Source organism: Haliotis rufescens, unplaced genomic scaffold, assembly GCF_023055435.1.
Source record: "Haliotis rufescens isolate VD_foot unplaced genomic scaffold, xgHalRufe1.0.p SCAF_2, whole genome shotgun sequence".
Taxonomy (NCBI): domain Eukaryota; kingdom Metazoa; phylum Mollusca; class Gastropoda; order Lepetellida; family Haliotidae; genus Haliotis; species Haliotis rufescens.
In genome coordinates this window covers 56,831,175-56,855,311 of record NW_025963890.1, presented here as the reverse complement: position 1 = coordinate 56,855,311, position 24,137 = coordinate 56,831,175, and the positions used below count along the sequence as shown (strand labels likewise).

At 42.3% G+C, this 24,137-nt stretch overlaps 1 protein-coding gene across 1 annotated transcript in view; it reads right to left on the bottom strand.

Annotated features, from left to right (window-relative positions):
* Positions 1-410: 410 nt before the first annotated feature.
* The window catches only part of LOC124141351, a 33,304-nt gene continuing 9,577 nt past the window's right edge, over positions 411-24,137 (bottom strand). The window contains exon 2 of the mRNA XM_046509340.2: positions 411-4,573. Within this exon, the coding sequence (XP_046365296.1) occupies positions 3,726-4,573 (848 nt within the window). The 3' untranslated portion in view covers positions 411-3,725. The remainder of the gene's footprint in view (positions 4,574-24,137) is intronic.

Sequence of the window (24,137 nt, the reverse complement as noted above, 5' to 3'; positions counted from 1 at the left end):
AATTACTTAAACCTGGTACACAACATCAACTAACATATTGTACGCAGAATAATTGAATTGGAAGTAGGATGATATTACATTCAAACCGTGCCTCAAAGTCGTCACATACACGAGTTACTTGTTAGACTAGGCGCTGGGCACACATTTACATGTGTATATATGTTTAATGAAGGAATGTAAGAGAGTGAGTGAGCGTTAATTTAACGCCGCATTCAGCAATATTCCAGCTTCATGACGGCGGCCTGTAAATATTCGAGTCTGGACAAGACAATCCAGTGATTGATATTTTGAGCATCGATCCACGTCGTCGGGATACGATGACATGCATCAACCAAGTCAGCGAGCCTGACCACCCGATCCCGTTAGTCGCCTTTTACGACAAGCATAGTCGCCTTTTACGGCAAGCATGGGTTGATGGGGACCAATTGGAACCCTGAATCCCCACGCGGAGAAAGGAATGTAAACTTTGGCCCGTTACACAAAGCAACCCTCGCGCTACGACACACAGATATAACATGGTTGAAAGTGGTTATTTCAGGATAAAACGAATAGACGTCATAAATTGATGAAACACGGTGAACACGATGAACATCGTTTCTAATTCAAAGATTCGAGATATAGATGCGACTTAAATGTCGTGTATTAAGAAAAACTATTTCGTGCAACATGTCTTATCTTAGAGGTTAAAACGTGAATGGGTTTATAATGTTATATATAGATCCTAGAACTACCGCCCTTGACTATTCAGCCAGTAGTTTGTTTTATTGTTTGTTTGTTGTTTAACGCCGCACTCAGCAATATTAAAGCTATATGTCGCCGGTCTGTAAATAATCGAGTCTGGACAAGAAAATCCAGTGATTGACATCATAAGCATCGATCCATGCAATTGGAATACGATGACATGCATCAACCAAGTCAGCGAGCCTGACCACCCGATCCCGTAAGTCGCCTCTTACGGCAAGCATGGGTTGCTGAAGACCTATTCAGCAAGTATCATCATAATACATGCAATATACTGTATGTAGATTATGAATTATATGTCACGTATCTCGCGCCAGGATATATCTGTTATTGTCTTACTGTTCGAATACAACGATAGTACTTGTAACCATATGGCCAAATCTCACTATACATACACACAAATAGAAAGTTATAGTTCGTAAAAATACAATAATGACAGTGATAACAGCTTCAGCTGAATGAATATGTGAAAGAAAAAATATTTGAATGAACTGTACAAAGTTTGTGAGAGAAACTCTTGTATTAAGAAATGTCCACAAGTAAAATTAACATATCATCTGTCACTGTAAAATGTATCGAGCAGAATCTATGTACATAGGCCTGTGGCCTATTTACCAAATAAAGATGTCATTTGTCAGCCTCGCGTGGTGGCTGATACAAGGGAGCTAACTCTTCCACCGCTGTATAACAAAATAACAGCCGGTAACCGACATCGCTCAATAGTTTAGGCACAAAATATAACTTTACACACATAAAACAATTTGAACACGAAAAGTTTCTTTTCACGAAAAGGCGGATATTGTCTTGATGATAAATTATCTTCGTTATCTTGAAAATGGCCCACTTCGATAACAAGAATGCATTAATGTATTTATAAACATACATTGACAGTTTTCAAAAGAATGATGATATCATATATTTCTCTAGTATCCACCATCCTCAACTACAACATGAACAACTCACAAAACAATAAATCAAAAGTACGACTCTTTCGACGAACAAATTTTCATTTTGCTTGACCTTTTCAGTAACAATGTAGGTCGAAATCGGAGTCCAAAAGTCACGGTTAATAATGAGACTTGTATCAACAACTAGTAAAAAACCAAGTCTAGTTCCTTCAAGACCGAAGAACCTGTGGTAACTATTGTCATGGCACTGTGTTTTTGGTTGTCTCATACAGTCACATTCCTCCCGAAGACGCGGCGCCTTTACCACGTGAACAAAAAATCTCATGTTTTCCCACTCGGTGTACAGATTTGAACTTTCGTAAAACACAAATTCCACATCTCGAATTTCGATGAAATAAAATGCCTTCAGTAATGAGTTAATACAAAACAGGCGACACGTATAGCAAGCTACGATGAGCAATAATACCCCCAGATCTACATGTATATTAAGGTACAATGACGCCCGCAAGGGCACAGGTATAGTAAGGTACGCTGTACAAGAATAACACACACATCGAAAAGCATAGTAAGGTACGCTGTACAATAACACCACCCTCAGATCTACATGTATAGTCAGGTTTGTTTGTTCTTAACGCCGCACTCAGCAATATTCCAGCTATATTACGGCGGTCTGTAAATAGTCTGGACCAGACAATTCAGTGATTGATATGATGTGCATCGATCCCCGCAATTGGGATACTATGATATGCATCAACCACGTCAGCTACCTGACCACCCGATCCCCTTATTTGCCTCTTACGACAAACAGTCGCTTTTTACGGCAAGGATGGGTTCGCTGAACACCTAGTCAGGTACAATGTACAAGAAAACCCACAGATCTATAGGTACACAAAACAGTAACACTCTCAGACCAGCATGTACAGTAAGTACGCTGTACAAGAACCCCCGCAGATCTATATGTATACTAAAGTACGCACAACAATAACACCGGCCAATATGTCTCGTGTCCACAAGTGTTATAATTTTGATTATAAAACGTCCAAGCTCCAAGCTACCTAAATCCTTCTCCGTTTATGTTAGAAAGACTGGACATGAGCTATACGCTCATCGCCCATATGTACATCGGTAATTTGGACACACACATCTTTGGGTTAACCAGTTTTACTTGACTCACGGCAACGTGATGTCTCCCTTTCTCACTCATGACCAGAGAAAGCACGTTAATATCCAGGCGCTGAGTATTCTGTGCGACCATTCCTGGCAATCCATAAACACAACACTGACAAGGCGAGGGCCACTGATAAGTTAGTGATAACACTGCACTGTGGCGTGGTTTGACCAAGCTTGTCTTCAGTCACTACCCACTTGAGTCGCTCACAGTTGGCCCACGAGCTTCATTCACGAGTATTTGGGAGTTAATGCCCTCACATGTAACACGCTAATTGATTGCTGAATAACAAGGCGAACATTTGTGAAGTGACGGTTGGCGACTGCAATCAAGTCAACCGAGTCATTTCCTCACAGAACCATCAACATAACACTTGTCCTTATTCAGTTCTAGAAATGCTTCTCTTTAAGAAGGGCACCTTGCATTTCAGGCTTGCTAAACATCGACCTGTGACTTTTGGAGTATTGTACATGAGATGGATGATAACTTGTTAAAAGACCGATAATATTCTTTAAAGTTTCAGTGGAGAGGAAGTCTTTTGTGTTTTTCGATCAGGGCAATTTTTTCCTTTGTCGTTTTTTCAACCATATATTTTTATATACTGACCATGATTGACATGAAGTTCCGTCCATATTTTGCACGTAATTTGTTTCTCGGCAGATTTTTACGAGTCATGCAGGACCCCTTTCCACAAAGCGATCTTTGCACTACGACTATCGTAAAAATATGTTATAGTATGGGAGTTATGATCATCTTAGCGCTATGATCGCCTTGGGGAACGAGACCCAGAATATGTTTTCATAGACCTTTCTCTTGCTTCAGAATATGACATGGCCGGCCATATTAACCAACTGTGTAGTAAAGTTGTCACCGAATACGTCAGCTCCGATGCTTCATCTTTAATCATGCTACAAATAGAAGTATGTCTGTGTGATTCCGAGCTTTGCAGCGTCTCTGGCACTTGGCGGCACCAAGTCCACACTCTCGCCTGAGATAGACCTGTCCAACAGTTGTTCAGTGGCCTCCTGGATCTTTTGCGCGAATTTAAATTTAAACTTGATGTCTCTTTTGAACACTGGAGCCTTCTTCTCACACAGCCGCATTGCACTCTTCATGAGAGGGATAGGGAACAGGTCATGGCTGTTGAGAGCAAGCCGGAACGAGAGGGTCGACGACAGCGGAAGTTCGATCAGTGTGAAACCGGAAGTGTTTAGTACGCATGCCACGACGCTTCTTTCCTCGAACGAATCTAACAGAGTGAACAACCCTGAAAACTGCGTCAGTCTTGGTTTGTTTCCACCGTACACATATCTGACTACCATTGGGAACTTCTGACTGGTGATGATGTCTGCCGATCTCAAAGAAAGCTTCCCATTCATGAAAGGATTCGGCAGAATCTCTGTAAACTCACCCGGATGATTGATAGGAATGATGACATCACTCTCCCGCTCATCCCGACACTTGAGATAATGCATCTCTTGCACATGCAAACCGTTTGCAGATTTGGCACGCATGATCTTGGAATCTGGTTTGACTTTGGTGGTTCCCATGATGACTTTGTCGATGATGAAGATGTTTCCGGGTGTGTACTCCACACGCGGGTAGTCGTTGGACGTTTTGTTGTGTTTTGACAAGTGGAACGCTGTGATGTTTGTGAGGTTGAGAAAAGCGGGAACTCGGCAAGCGGCGAGTGACTCGATGGAACGATGGACTGTGTGGTCCTTGGCTGTGCGAGACTTTAACCGGACGAAGCGACCTGCAAAAGAAGCGATACAGTCAATTCACGTCCTATCAACAAATATAACACGTATATATCATCCACTTAAGGAGTGAGTGAGTCGGGTTTTACACCGTTTTTAACAATATTCCAGCAATATCACGACGGGAGACACCAGAAAGGGTTTACACGTTGTTCTGTTTGCATGGTGTTTTACGCCGCAATCAGCAATATTCCAGTTATAGGACGACCTTCTGTAAATAATCAAACTTGGGATAGACAATCCAGTGATTGACATCATGAGCTTCGATCTATGCAATTGGGATACGATGACATGAAATACATTAAATCAACCAAGTCACCGAGCCTCACTATCGATCCATTTGGTTGCCACTTACGACCAGCAAAGGTTGCTGGGGATCTATCTTTTTTCCCAGAACCCCAAAGGGGTCTAAACTGTTCACGGGGAGGGCATGCCATACAACATAAAGTTTTAGTTCATTTTATCGCTGTGATATGTGCATATTTGTTGTTTAGTATGAAAAAATCACCTCTGATGTAGATGAGTGAGTGAGTGAGTATGGTTTTACGCCGCTTTTAGCAATATTCCAGCAATATCACGGCGGAGGACACCAGAAATGGGCTTCACACATTGTACCCATGTCGGGAATCGAACCCGGGTCTTCGGCGTGACGAGCGAACGCTTTAACCACTAGGCTACCCGACCGCCCCCTGATGTAGATGAAGTGTTGTTGATATGAGCACCTGATCTTCCATGATTTCCTCAATGATACGAGATCCGGTAGAATAGTTCTCCGAAAGTATGAACACCCTCTCTTTCAGCACATGGGTTGGGTGGGGATGGGTGCCCGTGATGGATGGGATGGGGTGATGTTTCAGGAACGCAGGTAACACATTAACCATCGATAGCATTAATCAAGCATATAATCATCACATACAGTAACTAGTATTTAATTGACAATAATACGATAATTCGCTTGCTGGAGTTTCTCTTTCGTAATCTGTGTATTGACCTGCGAAGATCTTCTCTACGTTTAAAGGCGTAATGTAAAACTACGTAACTACTATTTGCTTTGAATCAAAGGTCACCAGACACTGTGTACCATATGCCCATCCATTAACACACACAGCCGAGAGCAGTGGAGATATTTTGGTTATTTCTCAAAATGAATAATTTCTACATGTAGACGTTGTCACACTGCACTGGCATAGTGAGTGAGTGAGTTTGGTTTTACGCCGCTTTTAGCAATATTCCAGTAATATCACGGCGGGGGACACCAGAAATGGGCTTCACACATTGTAGTGAGTGAGTGAGTGAGTGAGTGAGTGAGTGAGTATGGTTTTACGCCGCTTTTAGCAATATTCCAGCAATATCACGGCGGGGGACACCAGAAATGGGCTTCACACATTGTACCCATGTCGGGAATCGAACCCGGGTCTTCGGCGTGACGAGCGAACGCTTAAACCACTAGGCTACCCGACCGCCCTCACACATTGTACCCATGTCGGTAATCGAACCCGGGTCTTCGGCGTGACGAGCGAACGCTTTAACCACAAGGCTACCCGACCGCCCTCACACATTGTACCCATGTCGGTAATCGAACCCGGGTCATCGGCGTGACGAGCGAACGCTTTAACCACAAGGCTACCCGACCGCCCTCACACATTGTACCCATGTCGGTAATCGAACCCGGGTCTTCGGCGTGACAAGCGAACGCTTTTACCACTAGGCTACCCGATCGCCCCTGCACTGGCAAACGTTATGAAGGAAATAATGTGTCCCATTATGCCGCTTTATGGGCGTCGCCCCGTTGTTCCTGTAGCCATTGTGAAGCTAATCTTAATTGTGTTGCAAGTGGGGAGTCCCATGGTCAGCACACACTCCAGTGACCACACTGTCTCTGAGTGCCAACTGCAGCAGGAGACTGACCCGCACAAGGTGCCTATCTGCGTTATTGACCATTGATGACCACAGGCGATTTCTAGAGCAGCAATATTGATGTAGTGAGTTCCTAAGGACAGCCCAAAGACTCCTTTGCTGTCAACAAAAGGTCAACAGAGTGCGACTGAAAATGATGGTGTACCTGAAATGTAATTCCAGGGTGTCCATGCTTGACAGCATTTCCCATATATTTTCTATGTATTTGTTTTAAAGGAAATTGTTGTTCGTGAACAGTGATTACTTATTGCTTATCATATACAGTAAACTACGTTCATAACGAACACGCTTATAACGAACTGACCGATATAAGAACTTATTTTTTAGTCCCAGCCAGTTGTTGTATACATGCTGTAAATGTGCTTATAACGAACTACGGTTATTACGAACTAAAATTAGTGGTCCCTTTGAGTTCGTTATAACGGTAGTTTACTGTACAAGTAAACGAAGTAAAAGACACATGGCAGGTAGAGTGTTAGGGACCGAACATTTGATATTCGGAAGGGAGGCTGGGAGTTTTCAGCCACAGCTGCAAAACCAGATATTTTATTTTACTAATATATTTTTTTAAAGCGTAACAATGTGGCAGATACTTTCTCTCTGCCACAGCTGCAAAACCAGATATTTTATTTTACCAATATATTTTTTTTAAAGCGTAACAATGTGGCAGATACTTTCTCTTTTTTAAGCACCCGCCCCGAACAAAGTTGAATTGGACATTCCCTTAATCATTATAGTGTCGCCAGTTTTAAATATTTTAAAATATTTTTTTTACACACTATGTGCCATCAGCTTTAGTTTTAATGCGCTTGTGTACAGCAGAATATCAACAACGCAACACTGCTTAATCTGGATCAAGATTGAGACCGGATACTCGAGGTCGGATGCTGCAATAGGGACTTCCTCTGTAATCCCTTCTGTAAGCAGGGTAGGGGAGATTACCCTTTCCTCCCACTCGCGTCCACCCCCACTCACAACCACGTATAGATGAATTGTCTGTAAGCTTTGGGCTGACGCACGTGTTCACGATACCAACTGCTTTATGTAAGCTGGTCCAATAATGAGGGTATGGACGGCACACCTGTATTTATGTTACACTGATGTCGGGCACCGAGTCGTCCAAGGCACCGAGTTGCGTCCCTTATGAGTGCCAGAAACCTATGATCTTTGGATAATAGTACTTCAAGCAAAGTCGGTAACGTCTAAACCATGCATTACTTCGGGCTCTCCTCCCACGTCAAGCGTACACGCTGAAACACTGAAATACCGTTCAAACTGACCCACTCCCCATCCGCGGCGTGTGCAAGGAATGTGATACTGTTGTGAATACTCCCTGCATACGATAGCTACCTGCAGACTCAAATTAGAAGATAACCTTGTGGAAACTCACTGTATAAGCCAGCCTCCCTATAAGCTAGCCTCCTTATAAGCTAGCCTCCCTATAAGCTAGCAAGTACAATGTACAGTAAACTACGGTTATAACGAACTAAAAGGGACTGCTAATTTTAGTTCGTTATAGCCGTAGTTCGTTATAGGCATATAAACAGCATAGCTACAGCAAATAGTCGGGACCCAAAAAGTAAGTTCGTTTTATCCGTCAGTTCGTTATAAGCGTGTTCGCTATAACCGTATGTTACTGTATGTTGACTGATGCACTTGCAATGCTAAGGAAATACCTGACTTACATGCTGCTCCATTACTGAGACAGCCGCCATCATGGTATATTAAAGTGAATAGGTTATTGCGGTTTTACATGGTTTATGTATATGGCCCTTGCAGTCACGAATTATGCATATGTGTGGATATGTCAATGTTAAAAGTGGTCGTTGCTCTTGCCATGGATCTCGTCATGCTTTGGGAACCCCACCATTGATGTGGGCAGGACTGACTAACACTTTCTACATACGTTGCCTGCACTGCTGGGAGCTGTATGGATTGTGTGATTTGTTTGTTTGTTTGTTGTTTAACGCCGCACTCAGCAATATTCCAGCTATATGACGGCGGTCTGTAGGTAATCGAGTCTGGACCAGACAATCCAGTGATTGACAACATGGGCATCGATCTACGCAATTGGGATCGATGACGTGCATCAACCAAGTCAGCGAGCCTGACCACCGGATTCCATTAGTCGCCTTTTACGACACGTGCCCTCACACAATGTGTTGTATTGTCTAGACAAACTAAACACGTGCCCTCACACAATGTGTTGAATTGTCTAGACAAACTAGACACGTGCCCTCACACAATGTGTTGTATTGTCTAGACAAACTAAACACGTGCCCTCACACAATGTGTTGAATTGTCTAGACAAACTAGACACGTGCCCTCACACAATGTGTTGTATTGTCTAGACAAACTAGACACGTTCCCTCACACAATGTGTTGTATTGTCTAGACAAACTAGACATGTGCCCTCACACAATGTGTTGTATTGTCTAGATAAACTAAACACGTGCCCTCACACAATGTGTTGAATTGTCTAGACAAACTAGACACGTGCCCTCACACAATGTGTTGTATTGTCTAGACAAAGTAGACACGTGCCCTCACACAATGTGTTGTATTGTCTAGACAAACTAGACACGTGCCCTCACACAATGTGTTGTATTGTCTAGACAAACTAGACACGTGCCCTCAAAAATGTGTTGTATTGTCTAGACAAACTAGACACGTGCCCTCACACAATGTGTTGTATTGTCTAGACAAACTAGACACGTGCCCTCACACAATGTGTTGTATTGTCTAGATGAACATGTTACAAATCACAGACACAAAGTATAAACCCTCCTAACACTCGTAACAACCTGATACGTATGACACAGATAGTAAATGGACCAAATTAGCTCAAGTAATAAGGGACACTGTCTTGTTAAATTCTCAAAGCGTCCTTTAACTAGGAATAGACGTGGTATGGATGTGGTGGTGCTTCCAGATACACTAATTACCGAATTGCACTAAAACGTCAAAGAATATATCATATCTTCAGTAGGTTGTTTATCGTTAATGGCAAGCATTCTGTATACAGTGACTATACAGGTGTAGTGATCTGCTTCGTCCAGTGTATCCATTTGCAGAATCGAACCAGGGCAATCGCACTGGCTATCTGGCCAGTCCACCCCTACCCCACAACCCTCGCCTATTCCCTTAGGTTATTTATCGTCATTTTAGGGGTGGGTGAATAATATAATTTGTTTCAGAAAATACTGGAGACCGTGTTTGGCAGCTTGGCTTCTGCGAGTTTCTCGGGCGTCGGTCCTGCCCCACAGTGAAGCACATGTAGCACATGTGGTGTCTCCTTAGGCAAGTGACTTTGTTCAAAATACGTCTCTGTTATTCCGGCAGGTAATGGGTACCCGGTAGGATGAGATGGTAATGTGACTGTCAGCCTTCTAGAGCCTCACAAGGCAGCTTGGGTGTCATACTTCCCAGGGAGCTGAGAATGACAATTGAGTGCACGCTGACCGGGGTAATAATGGTAGCGCTTTGTGGATAGATTTGGCGCTCTAAAACAATTCACATTATCATTATTACTGAAAAAATCTGCCTCAGTTTTTTCATTGTGTGAAAAAAAATGTGTGTCTAAAAAATCCCCGCCCCTCATCCTGCATCCACCAACCCAGAATATTACATTGTCCATCCGCAGAGTATCGTGGCTCTTTGTGCCGTCTATATGGCCCCGCTATCCTTTCATATGTCAGTATTTAATCTACAGTGTAAATACGGAATGCATTTGTACTACCAAACAGAAACTGTATGTTCAAAATACTTTTTTCTGAACACTAATCTAAGATTGTAAGTAGCGAACAGACAGGTGTTCGCATCCCACATATATACACAGTAGGTTAGTCTGTTAAAACAACTATTTGGAATTCAGTGGAGCACGCCACATTTGTGAAGTGTTGACAGAGGCGAATATTGAGCTACGAAACGTGTGAATGTATTTCTATTGGTGGGTTTATTTGACTAGAAAATATCATTAGTCCGACAAGAGCGCTGGTCGTGAGAAGGGGCGTTAGGATGGCAGAAATCTGATTTAACAATTATTTACCTTAGCAAAAATTATCAAAAATAGCTCTAGGATGTATTTGTATCAAACACACCTTCTAGTGAAGGTCAATGCACGTAGCAGATCCAGCGGTATATTTTTGCTGATTAAGCGATTTTAATCGTGACTGTTCCTGCTGCTGAATAATTATGCGTATTGTCAATCAATAGCATGGTTATGATTAAAATACCTCATTCTTATTATTATACCTGTGGAAAATGACATATGGGCGCATTTCGGCGTCAATAACTTTCCCGTAAGTAATCAGGTTGGTTATTATCAAATAGTTTCGCAGTACGTAGCGATTGCTGATTAAGTTATGGCAACTTAGGGTTCTTCAAAAAGCAGTGCAAACACCCAAGGTTGTACGAACTCCCAGCCTTGTATATATGTTTTCGTCTTGCAGTGTAGCTGGTTAACTGATTGATTGATTTTATTTTCATTAATTTTTCGTTCATTTGTCTAAACTGTCGGGGAAAAGAAAGGAAACACTTAAGAATTGAATTTGACCAACAATTTTCAAGCGTTTTCATGACGTCACTAGGCTGAAAACAGTCTCCGAAACAGTGTAAACTTCAGGTCCAAAACACAACAATGATACCCGTATCAAATATAGCCCTATCGACTAACCATTCTTGTTTGTTTCATTTTTAGCCACCATTAAACACGGATGTATACTTTCTTTCGATAAGTTATTAATTATAGTCTCACCAGGTGCACGTGTGTCATAAAATGTACACTTGTCAATCTTTGTGAGAATACAACACTCATTCTCGTTCTTTCGTTGACAGACCGAACTGAAACCGGTTGCAAAATCTGGTTGCGCATGAATATTGATATATGCCCAAATATGGGCACTCTTGCCATTTCTATGCATACGATTTAACAACATTCTTTTGCTGTTGTGTTTGCGCTCAAGATCCTTTTTGAAGAATTTTTTCAACTTATGGTAATTCAAGCGCACTGTTGTTAGTACGCACTTCACTTATAAGAAAAATTTAAAAGTCACATTAGCGCCGCGCTTTGAATATCGCACCACCGGTCGGTCGCACTGCCGGGGTCCCTGCTGTGCAATCAAAATGGTTCGGTTTTCTTGATCCATCAGCTGAATTTATATCCTGTTCGTACCCTTTTGGAAGAGGGAAATCAGAGTGTTCGCCAAAGACATTCATATTAACAGTACCAACAAAAATGAAGACGTGCAAATCAACAAACTCAAGTCTGCTTGCATGTCAGTGACAGCTTCGAACGAAGGGCAAGGTCACAACCGTGATCTACTCACAGCGTTTGACGCTAGAGATCAATAAGGAATGTTATTGTTCACATTTGGGATGTTTTGGATCACATAATCAGAAATCAGGCACACTTCTAGGGAAATTTTCGAATGATTTGTATCGGAAATGTTCACTTTTAGTGATCTGGTCGTGCAGTCGTGTATGTTCATTCATGAACAAACACCTTCGGTAGCAATGTCACAAAATACACTTCGAATGGCGACACTGATGGCACAGCCGGAGCATCGAACGTAAGCCTTAGCGCTACGACTATCGTAAGCATAAATGCATTGGATTTACGATGGTAAGCGATAAGATGACTTTAGTGGTACCGGGCCTTGGAGTATCTTCCCAACACGGAGACGTCATGACAATGTTTTAACCGTTACAGCTTCGGCAAGAGACGAACTCAATAAATACCATGTTCTCCAAATAAAAAACACTGCCCCATGGAACACATTGCATGGAGGAAATTTATGCCTTTTCTTGAGTGACATTGACACGGGAGTAGATGGTAGGTCAATACATAATTTTGGTTTCATATTCAACTTTTTGTATACTTCTAATTGCGTGTACTGATCACACGGAGATGTATAAATAAGATATGTCTGCATGGTGAGCGCAGAGAATGGCGCATTAAAATGACATCCGATTTAATGGGTAGACTAGGAGAGCCCATCCGAGTATGTCGGCGTTACGGATAATTTAATCCCTGATGATGATGTGAAGCGGTGATTCATGGGGTGTGTATCTGGGCAGATCAGACTCACATGTCGGATTTGACAGCTGAATTACACAAAAGACGCTTGTGGTTACCATTAGCAGAAGACGAGCCGCCATTACCGCATTAGTCAGGCGTGTCACTCTATAGCATAAGTCTGATGTGTCGCTCTATAGCATAAGTCGGATGTGCCACTCTATAGCATAAGTCGGATGTGTCACTCTATAGCATAAGTCTGATGTGTCGCTCTATAGCATAAGTCGGATGTGTCACTCTATAGCATAAGTCGGATGTGCCACTCTATAGCATAAGTCTGATGTGTCACTCTATAGCATAAGTCTGATGTGTCGCTCTATAGCATAAGTCGGATCTGTCACTCTATAGCATAAGTCGGATGTGCCACTCTATAGCATAAGTCGGATGTGTCACTCTATAGCATAAGTCGGATGTGTCACTCTATAGCACAAGTCGGATGTGCCACTCTATAACATAAGTCGGATGTGTCACTCTATAACATAAGTCGGATGTGTCACTCTATAACATAAGTCGGATGTGTCACTCTATAGCATAAGTCGGATGTGTCACTCTATAGCACAAGTCGGATGTGTCACACTATAGCACAAGTCGGATGTGTCACTCTATAGCACAAGTCGGATGTGTCACTCTATAGCACAAGTCGGATGTGTCACTCTATAGCATAAGTCGGATGTGTCACTCTATAGCATTAGTCGGATGTGTCACTCTATAGCATTAGTCGGATGTGTCGCTCTATAGCACAAGTCGGATGTGTCACTCTATAGCATAAGTCGGATGTGCCACTCTATAACATAAGTCGGATGTGTCACTCTATAACATAAGTCGGATGTGTCACTCTATAACATAAGTCGGATGTGTCACTCTATAGCATAAGTCGGATGTGTCACTCTATAGCACAAGTCGGATGTGCCACTCTATAACATAAGTCGGATGTGTCACTCTATAACATAAGTCGGATGTGTCACTCTATAACATAAGTCGGATGTGTCACTCTATAGCATAAGTCGGATGTGTCACTCTATAGCACAAGTCGGATGTGCCACTCTTTAACATAAGTCGGATGTGTCACTCTATAACATAAGTCGGATGTGTCACTCTATAGCACAAGTCGGATGTGTCACTCTATAGCATAAGTCGGATGTGTCACTCTATAGCATTAGTCGGATGTGTCACTCTATAGCATTAGTCGGATGTGTCGCTCTATAGCATAAGTCGGATGTGTCACTCTATAGCATAAGTCGGATGTGTCACTCTATAGCATAAGTCGGATGTGCCACTCTATAGCATAAGTCGGATGTGTCACTCTATAACATAAGTCGGATGTGTCACTCTATAACATAAGTCGGATGTGTCACTCTATAACATAAGTCGGATGTGCCACTCTATAGCATAAGTCGGATGTGTCACTCTATAGCATAAGTCGGATGTGTCACTCTATTGTATAAGTCGGATGTGTCACTTTATAGCATAAGTCGGTTGTGTCACTTTATAGCATAAGTCGGATGTGCCACTCTATAGCATAAGTCGGATGTCTCGCTCTATAGCATAAGTCGGATGTGTCGCTCTATAACATAAGTCGGATGTGCCACATTATAGCATAAGTCGGATGTGTCGCTCTATAGCATAACTCGGATGTGTCGCTCTATAACATAAGTCGGTTGTGCCACTCTATAACATAAGTCGGTTGTGTCACTCTATAGCATAAGTCGGATGTGTCACTCTATAGCACAAGTCGGATGTGCCACTATATAGCATAAGTCGGATGTGTCACTCTATAGCACAAGTCGGATGTGTCGTTCTATAGCCTTCTGTGTAACAAGGTTTCGCTGTGAATTCCTAATGAACCTCAAAATATATGTAATTAAATAGAAACAACTAAATATATGTTAGGCAACGCAAGTAATTATTCAGTCTACATAAACTAAATGTTTTTAGAAAATATCGATCGGGATTTGACAAAACGACAGATAAATAAAGAAGAAAGATTGTAGAATAGATAAAGAATCATAGATTCCATGTAAAGTGAACAGCTACTGATATATGAGGACACAAGTGAGTGAATATGGTCTTACGCTGCTTTTACCAATAGTCCAGGGTGCCGTTGTACAAAACAACCTTAGCGCTAAGACTATCGTAAGTCTATGTTAAGGTATGGGAGTTTAGATCGTCTTAGGGCTAAGATTGCTTTGTACGACGGCACCCAGCAATATGACGGCGGGGGACGCCAGACATGGGCTTCTCACATTGTACCCATGCGAGGAATCGAACCCGGGTCTTCGCCGTGACGAGCGAACGCTATAACCACTAGGCTACACCGCCACCCCTGTGGTCACACGAACGAGGTTACACTTGTCAATAATGATGAGAATAAGCCCATCTGAGAACTACGCGAATGTCCTCATGCGTCTTCCTTCCCTGGCTATAACAGAACACAATACAAGTCATCAGACAGATACGTGAGTGCAGTGCTGATCAGGATCATAAAACATGGGCCACTGTATATACATTATGAAACATGTGTATCATGATGTAAGCCTAAAGGAAGACTGTGCGCCGTGGTCCGCTGCCCATTTCAACACAGGTCTACCTTCTAGTTACTGAAACACTAGTCCGCTGCCCATTTCAACACAGGTCTACCTTCTAGTTACTGAAACAATAGTCCGCTGCCCATTTCAACACAGGTCTACCTTCTAGTTACTGAAACACTAGTCCGCTGCCCATTTCAACACAGGTCTACCTTCTAGTTACTGAAACAATAGTCCGCTGCCCATTTCAACACAGGTCTACCTTCTAGTTACTGAAACAATAGTCCGCTGCCCATTTCAACACATGTCTACCTTCTAGTTACTGAAACAATAGTCCGCTGCCCATTTCAACACAGGTCTACCTTCTAGTTACTGAAACAATGGTCCGCTGCCCATTTCAACACAGGTCTACCTTCTAGTTACTGAAACAATAGTCCGCTGCCCATTTCAACACAGGTCTACCTTCTAGTTACTGAAACAATGGTCCGCTGCCCATTTCAACACAGCTCTACCTTCTAGTTACTGAAACAATAGTCCGCTGCCCATTTCAACACAGGTCTACCTTCTAGTTACTGAAACAATAGCCCGCTGCCCATTTCAACACAGATCTACCTTCTAGTTACTGAAACAATAGCCCGCTGCCCATTTCAACACAGGTCTACCTTCTAGTTACTGAAACAATAGTCAGCTGCCCATTTCAACACAGGTCTACCTTCTAGTTACTGAAAGAATAGTCCGCTGCCCATTTCAACACAGGTCTACTTTCTAGTTACTGAAACAATAGTCCACTGCCCATTTCAACACAGGTCTACCTTCTAGTTACTGAAACAATAGTCCGCTGCCCATTTCAACACAGGTCTACCTTCAAGTTACTGAAACAATCGTCCGCTGCCCATTTCAACACAGGTCTACCTTCTAGTTACTGAAACAATAGTCCACTGCCCATTTCAACACAGGTCTACCTTCTAGTTACTGAAACAATAGTCCGCTGCCCATTTCAACACAGGACTACTTTCTAGTTACTGAAACAATAGTCAGCTGCCCATTTCAACACAGGTCTACCTTCTAGTTACTGAAACAATAGTCAGCTGCCCATTTCAACACAGGTCTACCTTCTAGTTACTGAAACAATAGTCAGCTGCCCATTTCAACACAGGTCTACTTTCTAGTTACTGAAACAATAGCCCGCTGCCCATTTCAACACAGGTCTACCTTCTAGTTACTGAAACAATAGTCTGCTGCCCATTTCAACACAGGTCTACCTTCTAGTTACTGAAACAATAGCCCGCTGCCCATTTCAACACAGATCTACCTTCTAGTTACTGAAACAATAGCCCGCTGCCCATTTCAACACAGGTCTACCTTCTAGTTACTGAAACAATAGTCAGCTGCCCATTTCAACACAGGTCTACCTTCTAGTTACTGAAAGAATAGTCCGCTGCCCATTTCAACACAGGTCTACTTTCTAGTTACTGAAACAATAGTCCACTGCCCATTTCAACACAGGTCTACCTTCTAGTTACTGAAACAATAGTCCGCTGCCCATTTCAACACAGGTCTACCTTCAAGTTACTGAAACAATCGTCCGCTGCCCATTTCAACACAGGTCTACCTTCTAGTTACTGAAACAATAGTCCACTGCCCATTTCAACACAGGTCTACCTTCTAGTTACTGAAACAATAGTCCGCTGCCCATTTCAACACAGGACTACTTTCTAGTTACTGAAACAATAGTCAGCTGCCCATTTCAACACAGGTCTACCTTCTAGTTACTGAAACAATAGTCAGCTGCCCATTTCAACACATGTCTACCTTCTAGTTACTGAAACAATAGTCAGCTGCCCATTTCAACACAGGTCTACTTTCTAGTTACTGAAACAATAGCCCGCTGCCCATTTCAACACAGGTCTACCTTCTAGTTACTGAAACAATAGTCTGCTGCCCATTTCAACACAGGTCTACTTTCTAGTTACTGAAACAATAGTCTGCTGCCCATTTCAACACAGGTCTACTTTCTAGTTACTGAAACAATAGTCCGCTGCCCATTTCAACACAGGTCTACCTTCTAGTTACTGAAACAATAGTCCGCTGCCCATTTCAACACAGGTCTACTTTCTAGTTACTGAAACAATAGTCAGCTGCCCATTTCAACACAGGTCTACCTCCTAGTTACTGAAACAATAGTCCGCTGCCCATTTCAACACAGGTCTACTTCTAGTTACTGAAACAATAGTCCGCTGCCCATTTCAACACAGGTCTACTTTCTAGTTACTGAAACAATAGTCAGCTGCCCATTTCAACACAGGTCTACTTTCTAGTTACTGAAACAATAGTCTGCTGCCCATTTCAACTCAGGTCCACTTTCTAGTTACTGAAACAATAGTCCGCTGCCCATTTCAACACAGGTCTACTTTCTAGTTACTGAAACAATAGTCAGCTGCCCATTTCAACACAGGTCTACTTTCTAGTTACTGAAACAATAGTCAGCTGCCCATTTCAACACAGGTCTACCTCCTAGTTACTGAAACAATAGTCCACTGCCCATTTCAACGTAACATTTTTTGTATTAAATAGGATAAATGTATTCCACACCATGTTACAAAGAAGCCTGACCTTAACAATGTGCATCTCGTGCTCTCCTACAACTGTGTGTAATAAGTACCTTTGATGAAAAATACTTTTTGGAAGGTTTAATGAAGTCTTAAACTACTTTACCATACAAGCTCCAACAGAACACAGTGTTTCATACATGTCCCTTGTGCTTCCTTCCACGTCACTAAACATTCACTCCTCATACATTCATACACGGCGACATGTAGTGCCTGCAGCAGGGCCAGACCAGGTATACGCTCAAGGTTATAAGAACTGAAACGGTGACTTAAACATGTTTCAAGCATGATGTATTCAAACATACGGATATTCTTCGACTATGAGTCATGTACGACTATTCCAACACAACGCTTCGGTGATCCTAGAAGTACATGGAACATTGCCATAATAGTTACTCTACACACAAAATGCTCGTTGGAACTCTTAACCTGAGGCTACTAACGAGATTTCAAGCGAGCCCGTCCGAGAGGTAACGAGAGCTTTGCCTTGAATCGTGACACGTATAAAAAGCATTCACCCATAAGATTATTGAATGTCTCTTTCATTATTGTATTTACTCTGGCATACATAGAACGCAACAAGACATCTATCTTAGTCGTGAACAGATTGGCAAAGTAAGTTTAAATTGGTTTAAAGTCTGAATCATGAGCAGTATCATCAGTGTGTGACTGAATCCAATTTATAGTGCTAGCACACTGAGATACCATGCCGCAGTTTAACATGAAAACCCAACTCAGACACAGTAAACTGACTCCGAGCCGACCAGCCCTTGTTTTAGCCCCTTAATGCCGAGCGCCAGACAGGGTAACAAAAAGTACCATCATTTTACGTCTTTTGGTATGACACGGCCGGGGATCGAACCCCGGACCTTCCGCTCTCCGGGCGGACGCTCTACCACTAGACCACGGAGGCGGTCGGCGCAAGTTGGATACTAAACCAGACCGACCAGACCTTGTTTTAGCCCCTTAATGCCGAGCACCAAACGTCTTGTGGTATTTGGGGATCGAACCCGGACCTTCCGCTCTCCGGGCGGACGCTCTACCCCAAGACCACGGAGGCTGTTGAATAAACAGGAACAGTGTGGTCGATTCATTTAAGTCTGGGCCATTATAATCTGGCTGCTGGTCGGGTCTGGCAATAACTTGTTATGTTCTATCACGCAGGTTTATGAAATAAGAAAACAATGTCAAAAGAACTAAAAATTGGAATCAATAAGATATGGAATCACGTAACGAAACACTGCCAAGTTTGACAGATGCGTTGTGGCGTAAATTGAAAACTTCTGTCGCATCAATGAGATCGATAATATTGATCGGATTTCATTGTGTTAAATACATAAAATCACAGAACAGTCTCAGCTATCGATAACACGTTTGTTAATTGGTCTGGCTGAGATGGAGAATTGAGGATTTGAGTGTCAACCATACATTTCACCGTAGGTGGTGTTGCTATATCATGTCACCATCAACGTGGGTACGGCTCTTCTAAACACTAAACCTGCCCTTACACCGTATAATTATGTGAAGCGATATAAGACCCAGCTAACACACGACGTTGTCACAACGTTGTGGAAAGGTTGTGGATTGGTAACGTCGTGATATAACGTTGTCACAACGTTATTATAACGTCAACGTGCAACGTTATATCACAACGTTATAACAACGTAAAATACAACATTACCACAACGTCAAATACAACGTTCCCTCAACGTAAAAATACAACGTTCCCATAACGTAAAATACAACGTCATCACAACGTTAGGCCATGACGTTGTGACAACATAAATGGGAATTCCACAGAATAACGTTATATGGACGTAACATCCCCAACGTTACCACAACGTTGTCACAACGTTATCACAACGTTGTCACAACGTGAAGTTGTTTGATTCACTGAATCAACGTGGGTAAAGTTATCTAAATAGGAGAACTGTTACTAATTGAACTGGAAATTTGAATAAATTCGGATTGGAAAGAATCCCTGGAAAAACAAGTCAGATTTATAATCGAAACAAGTGGGATATTTAAGCTGCCACTTCACAGTGACCTGCAATGCATCAATGCAAAAGACCCATTGAGCTATGGCTAATAATATATTTCTCACTATACCCGTCCAAATATGGAAGTCAATATAATAGAATAAATAATCTTCGCAAACGTTTAACATCCCGTAAGTTATGTCCCTTAGATGTGTTAGGATCCGCTGATCTAGATTGATCCTGATTATGATCTTTGGGTTTTCGCATCAACCTGTGCTCGGGGCGTAACTAAAGTAGTGAACGTCTAAGACCCACATTTCCCCAGCTTCTCCTGTCGTTAGCTTGAGGGGCGGTGGGGTAGCATAGTGGTTAAAGTGTTCGCCCATTACGCCGAAGACCCGGGTTCGATTTCCAACATGGGTACAATGTGTGAAGCCCATTTCTGGTGTCCCTCGCCGTGATATTGCTGGAATATTGCTAAAAGCGGCGTAAAACGATACTAACTTATTCGTTAGCTTGCACTTGCTTGCAGTGATAACACTGATGATGTGTTGAAATCGCCGATAAACCCAACTCACTCACTCACAATTACTCAGTAAGTGGATTTCTGAAGCTCAAGATAAGACATTGAGATATCTCAATTCTGTTGTAGAATGTATGACCTCATTGTAACAGTGGGGCTTTAATTTTCAAACGTGAAAACGTTCCTGGAAAAAAAAATTTGATTTATCTCGGAGCAAGCGGAAACAAGTCACCTGACGTTGTAAGCTGGCAAAAATGTTATTGTGTAGGATGGTGCAATTATAAACTTGAATATGTCATTTTGATAAAAAAAATAATAAAAAAATATATATTTATATAATTATGTACATAGTTGTTCATTCTGGCGTGCCGACTGGAGGGATGAAGTCACTTCTACAATAAACTACGTTTATAACGAACACGCTTGTAACGAACTGTCGGATATAACGAACTGTTTCTTGGTGCCGTCCATTTTCGGTATAGATGTTGTTCGTATGCTTATAACAAACTACGGTTATAACGAATTCAAATTATTGGTCCCTTTGAGTTCGTTATAACCGTAGTTTACGGTATTTCGTATCACGCCCATCGGGTAGAACGCTCCGCTATTCGTGATCAGGACATGGTTTAGTATTCATGACCATACAACGCCTGCCATTCACTTGCTTAAACGCTTACATCATTGAACAGCATTACAAATACCTTACATCTAATTCCCCTTCTCACTACAAGTCCGGCATAGTGACCTGAGGCTAAAACCATGATACTGAACCCTCTATAAGATTCTCTAACGCCATTTATGTAGCGACCTGCTTACTGTTAAGTGGGATTTACCGGTCTACTGACTCTGAAGAGCTGAGTATCAGCAATCACATTATGTCTTTTAAGCAGCTTGGAGAAAACTTCGGAGATATAATATACCATACACACGATTATTGTTGTTGCCTGTAGCTGATACGTGGCTTGTGATTCGTAAACAGTTCTGATATACATGGTGTTGCGTTTACATTACGTACATTAATATAAAGGTCGGCGTTATTTGCTACCTTTTGTCCCGCTATAAAATTAATACAACCATGTCCTTAGCCGTATAGCCTTTGGAGATTTGGGATTTACAGATAGGATTTATTCAGTTTAAGTGTCTACGGTGCAGATAAGTGCTTACAAAGAATTGCGTGGCAGGAATATCTGAATATTGACAAACACCGTTGTAAATATGATGGTTTGGTTTGGTTTGTTGTTGTTTTACGCCGCACTCAGCAATATTCCAGCTTTATAACGATGATCTGTAAATAATCGAGTCTGGACCAGACAATCCAGTGACCGACATCATGAGCATCGATCCACGCTATTGTGATACGATGACATGCATCAACCAAGTCAGCGAGCCTGACCACACGATCCCGTTAGTCGCCTTTTACGGCAAGCATGGGTTGTTGAAGACCTATTCTACTCCGGATCTTCACGGGTCGTTTGATATATGATATCAAAATGGTCAAACTTCGGCAGTATTTGTAGCCTGGCTTTCGGTGATACATTGAGTCCAGCGGCACAATAGCCTCGTTTCATATCATTAATAAATACAGGCAAAACTGCTTAAAGGGAAGATGAGTTGAGTATGCATCTCCACGTGCTTGCATTGTTGTATTTACTTTCAAATGCTAGGTTAAATTACTTATATTTGTAGTTTAAAAAGTAACTGGGGCACACTGAACTTCTTGTGTAAGTGTGTTCCTTCTGCGGTAGACAAATACTAATCATAGCACGTCATTAAGATTGTGGGTGAGGTGAGGTGAAATGGTTCGTTTAAGTCCTTTAATGCCGTGAGCTGCCGATAGTGCAGGACAGGCTTACCATTTTCGTGAACACCTCGCGTCATCACTGAGTTTCAGTGTTCCTGCCATGCGGTAAATATTAATTCACCCACTCCTGTTACATAATTTCCACTACTATTTTGTAGTCCGCCCGGAGAGCGGAAGGTCCGGGGTTGGATCCCCGGCTGCGTCATACCAAAAGACGTTAAAAGATGGTCCTTGTTGTTACCCTGCCTGACGCTCGGCATTAAGGAGCTCAAACGAACCCCATTTCACTTCACCTCAGACCGCCTCCGAGGTCTAGTGGTAGAGCGTCCGCCCGGAGGGGGGAAGGTCCGGGGTTCGATACCCGACCGCGTCATAGCAAAAGACGTTAAAAGATGGTACTTGTTGTTACCCTGTCTGGCTCTCGGCATTAAGGGGCTAAAACAAGGACTGGTCGGCTCGGAGTCAGTATACTGTGTCTGAGTGGGGTATTCATGTTAAACTGCGACATGGTTTCTCAGTAAGCTAGCACTATAAATCGGCATCAGTCCGGACTAGTACAAGCAGCCACACAAACACACACACGTACATGCACGTCGCTATATAAGTGCAATAATCTTGGACGCGACGTTAAACCCCATTTCACCTCACCTCACCTCACCTCACCTCACGCCTGTCCCACAGCAGTACTCCAGTAGTAATACATTCTTTTAAGATTGCGTGCCACACATGCCCCTGGCTATATCAGCTTTCCTAGAGGAACGTAAGAAGCTGGGTTCCCTACACCTAGACGTGGCTTTATTATTTACACCCATTTGTCCTGAAGAATATTTACCCTTAACGGAAACTAATACAATATGTATGCTACCCCGAAATTATCGCGCTCTCTCTAATTCAATTTCACCGGATTAACTAGAGTCGTGGAAACATGGAGAATGTACTGTAATTAGTGTGTTCCGAATCGTAATGTCCAGATGGATACGTCTCCGAGTCATTTGGCCGGGTGAACGAGTTCTCGAACCAACACGAATACAGACATATTGCTATTTCCCAAAGTCAGTGAGGCTTGTTTATTATCACGATCTTTGACAAACAGAACACCCACCGTGGGGATTCCGGGTTAAAATAGGTCCCCCGCAACCAACGCTGGTCCTACGAGGCGTGGTCAGTCTCCATCCACTGGTTGGTTGCGTTTCCTCGTACCCTGACCGCGTGGATCGTTGCTCACAATTTCGATCACTGGTTTGTCCTGTTCAGATTAGATTGTTGACAGACCGCCGTCATATAGCTGGAATATTGCTGAGAGCGGCTTTAAACAACAAACAAACATAACACCGTTATGAAACAACTGGTATGTCTCAAGCAGTTAACATAAGGAAAGATGGGACTTAATTCGTTACTACAGAGGGGGGTTGGGAGGGGGGTGGGGTGGGGTGGTTGTACTGCGTCCTGTATCTATATCCACACAGTATCCCTATCTCTATATTCGAACAGTATCTATATATCTATATTCACACAGTAGCTATATGTCTAAATTCACACAGTAGCCCTGTCTCTATATTCACACAGTAGCTATATGTCTAAATTCACACAGTAGCCCTGTCTCTATATTCGAACAGTAGCTATATATCTATATTCACACAGTAGCTATATGTCTATATTCACACAGTAGCCCTGTCTCTATATTCACACAGTAGCTATATGTCTAAATTCACACAGTAGCTATATATCTATATTCACACAGTAGCTATATGTCTAAATTCACACAGTAGCCCTATCTCTAGTCACACAGTAGCTATATATCTATATTCACACAGTAGCTATATGTCTAAATTCACACAGTAGCCCTGTCTCTATATTCACACAGTAGCGATATGTCTATATTCACACAGTAGCTATATGTCTAAATTCACACAGTATCCCTATCTCCATATTCCGTATCCCGTACTATCAAGCCGGAGACCTAGTAGCCATATTTCTATATTCACACAATAACAATATAACTATTTTCACACAGTAGCCCTATTTCTATATTCACACAGTAGCTATATAATTATATTCACACAGTAGCTATATAATTATATTACCACAGGAGCTATATATCTATATTCACTCAGTAGCCCTATTTATATA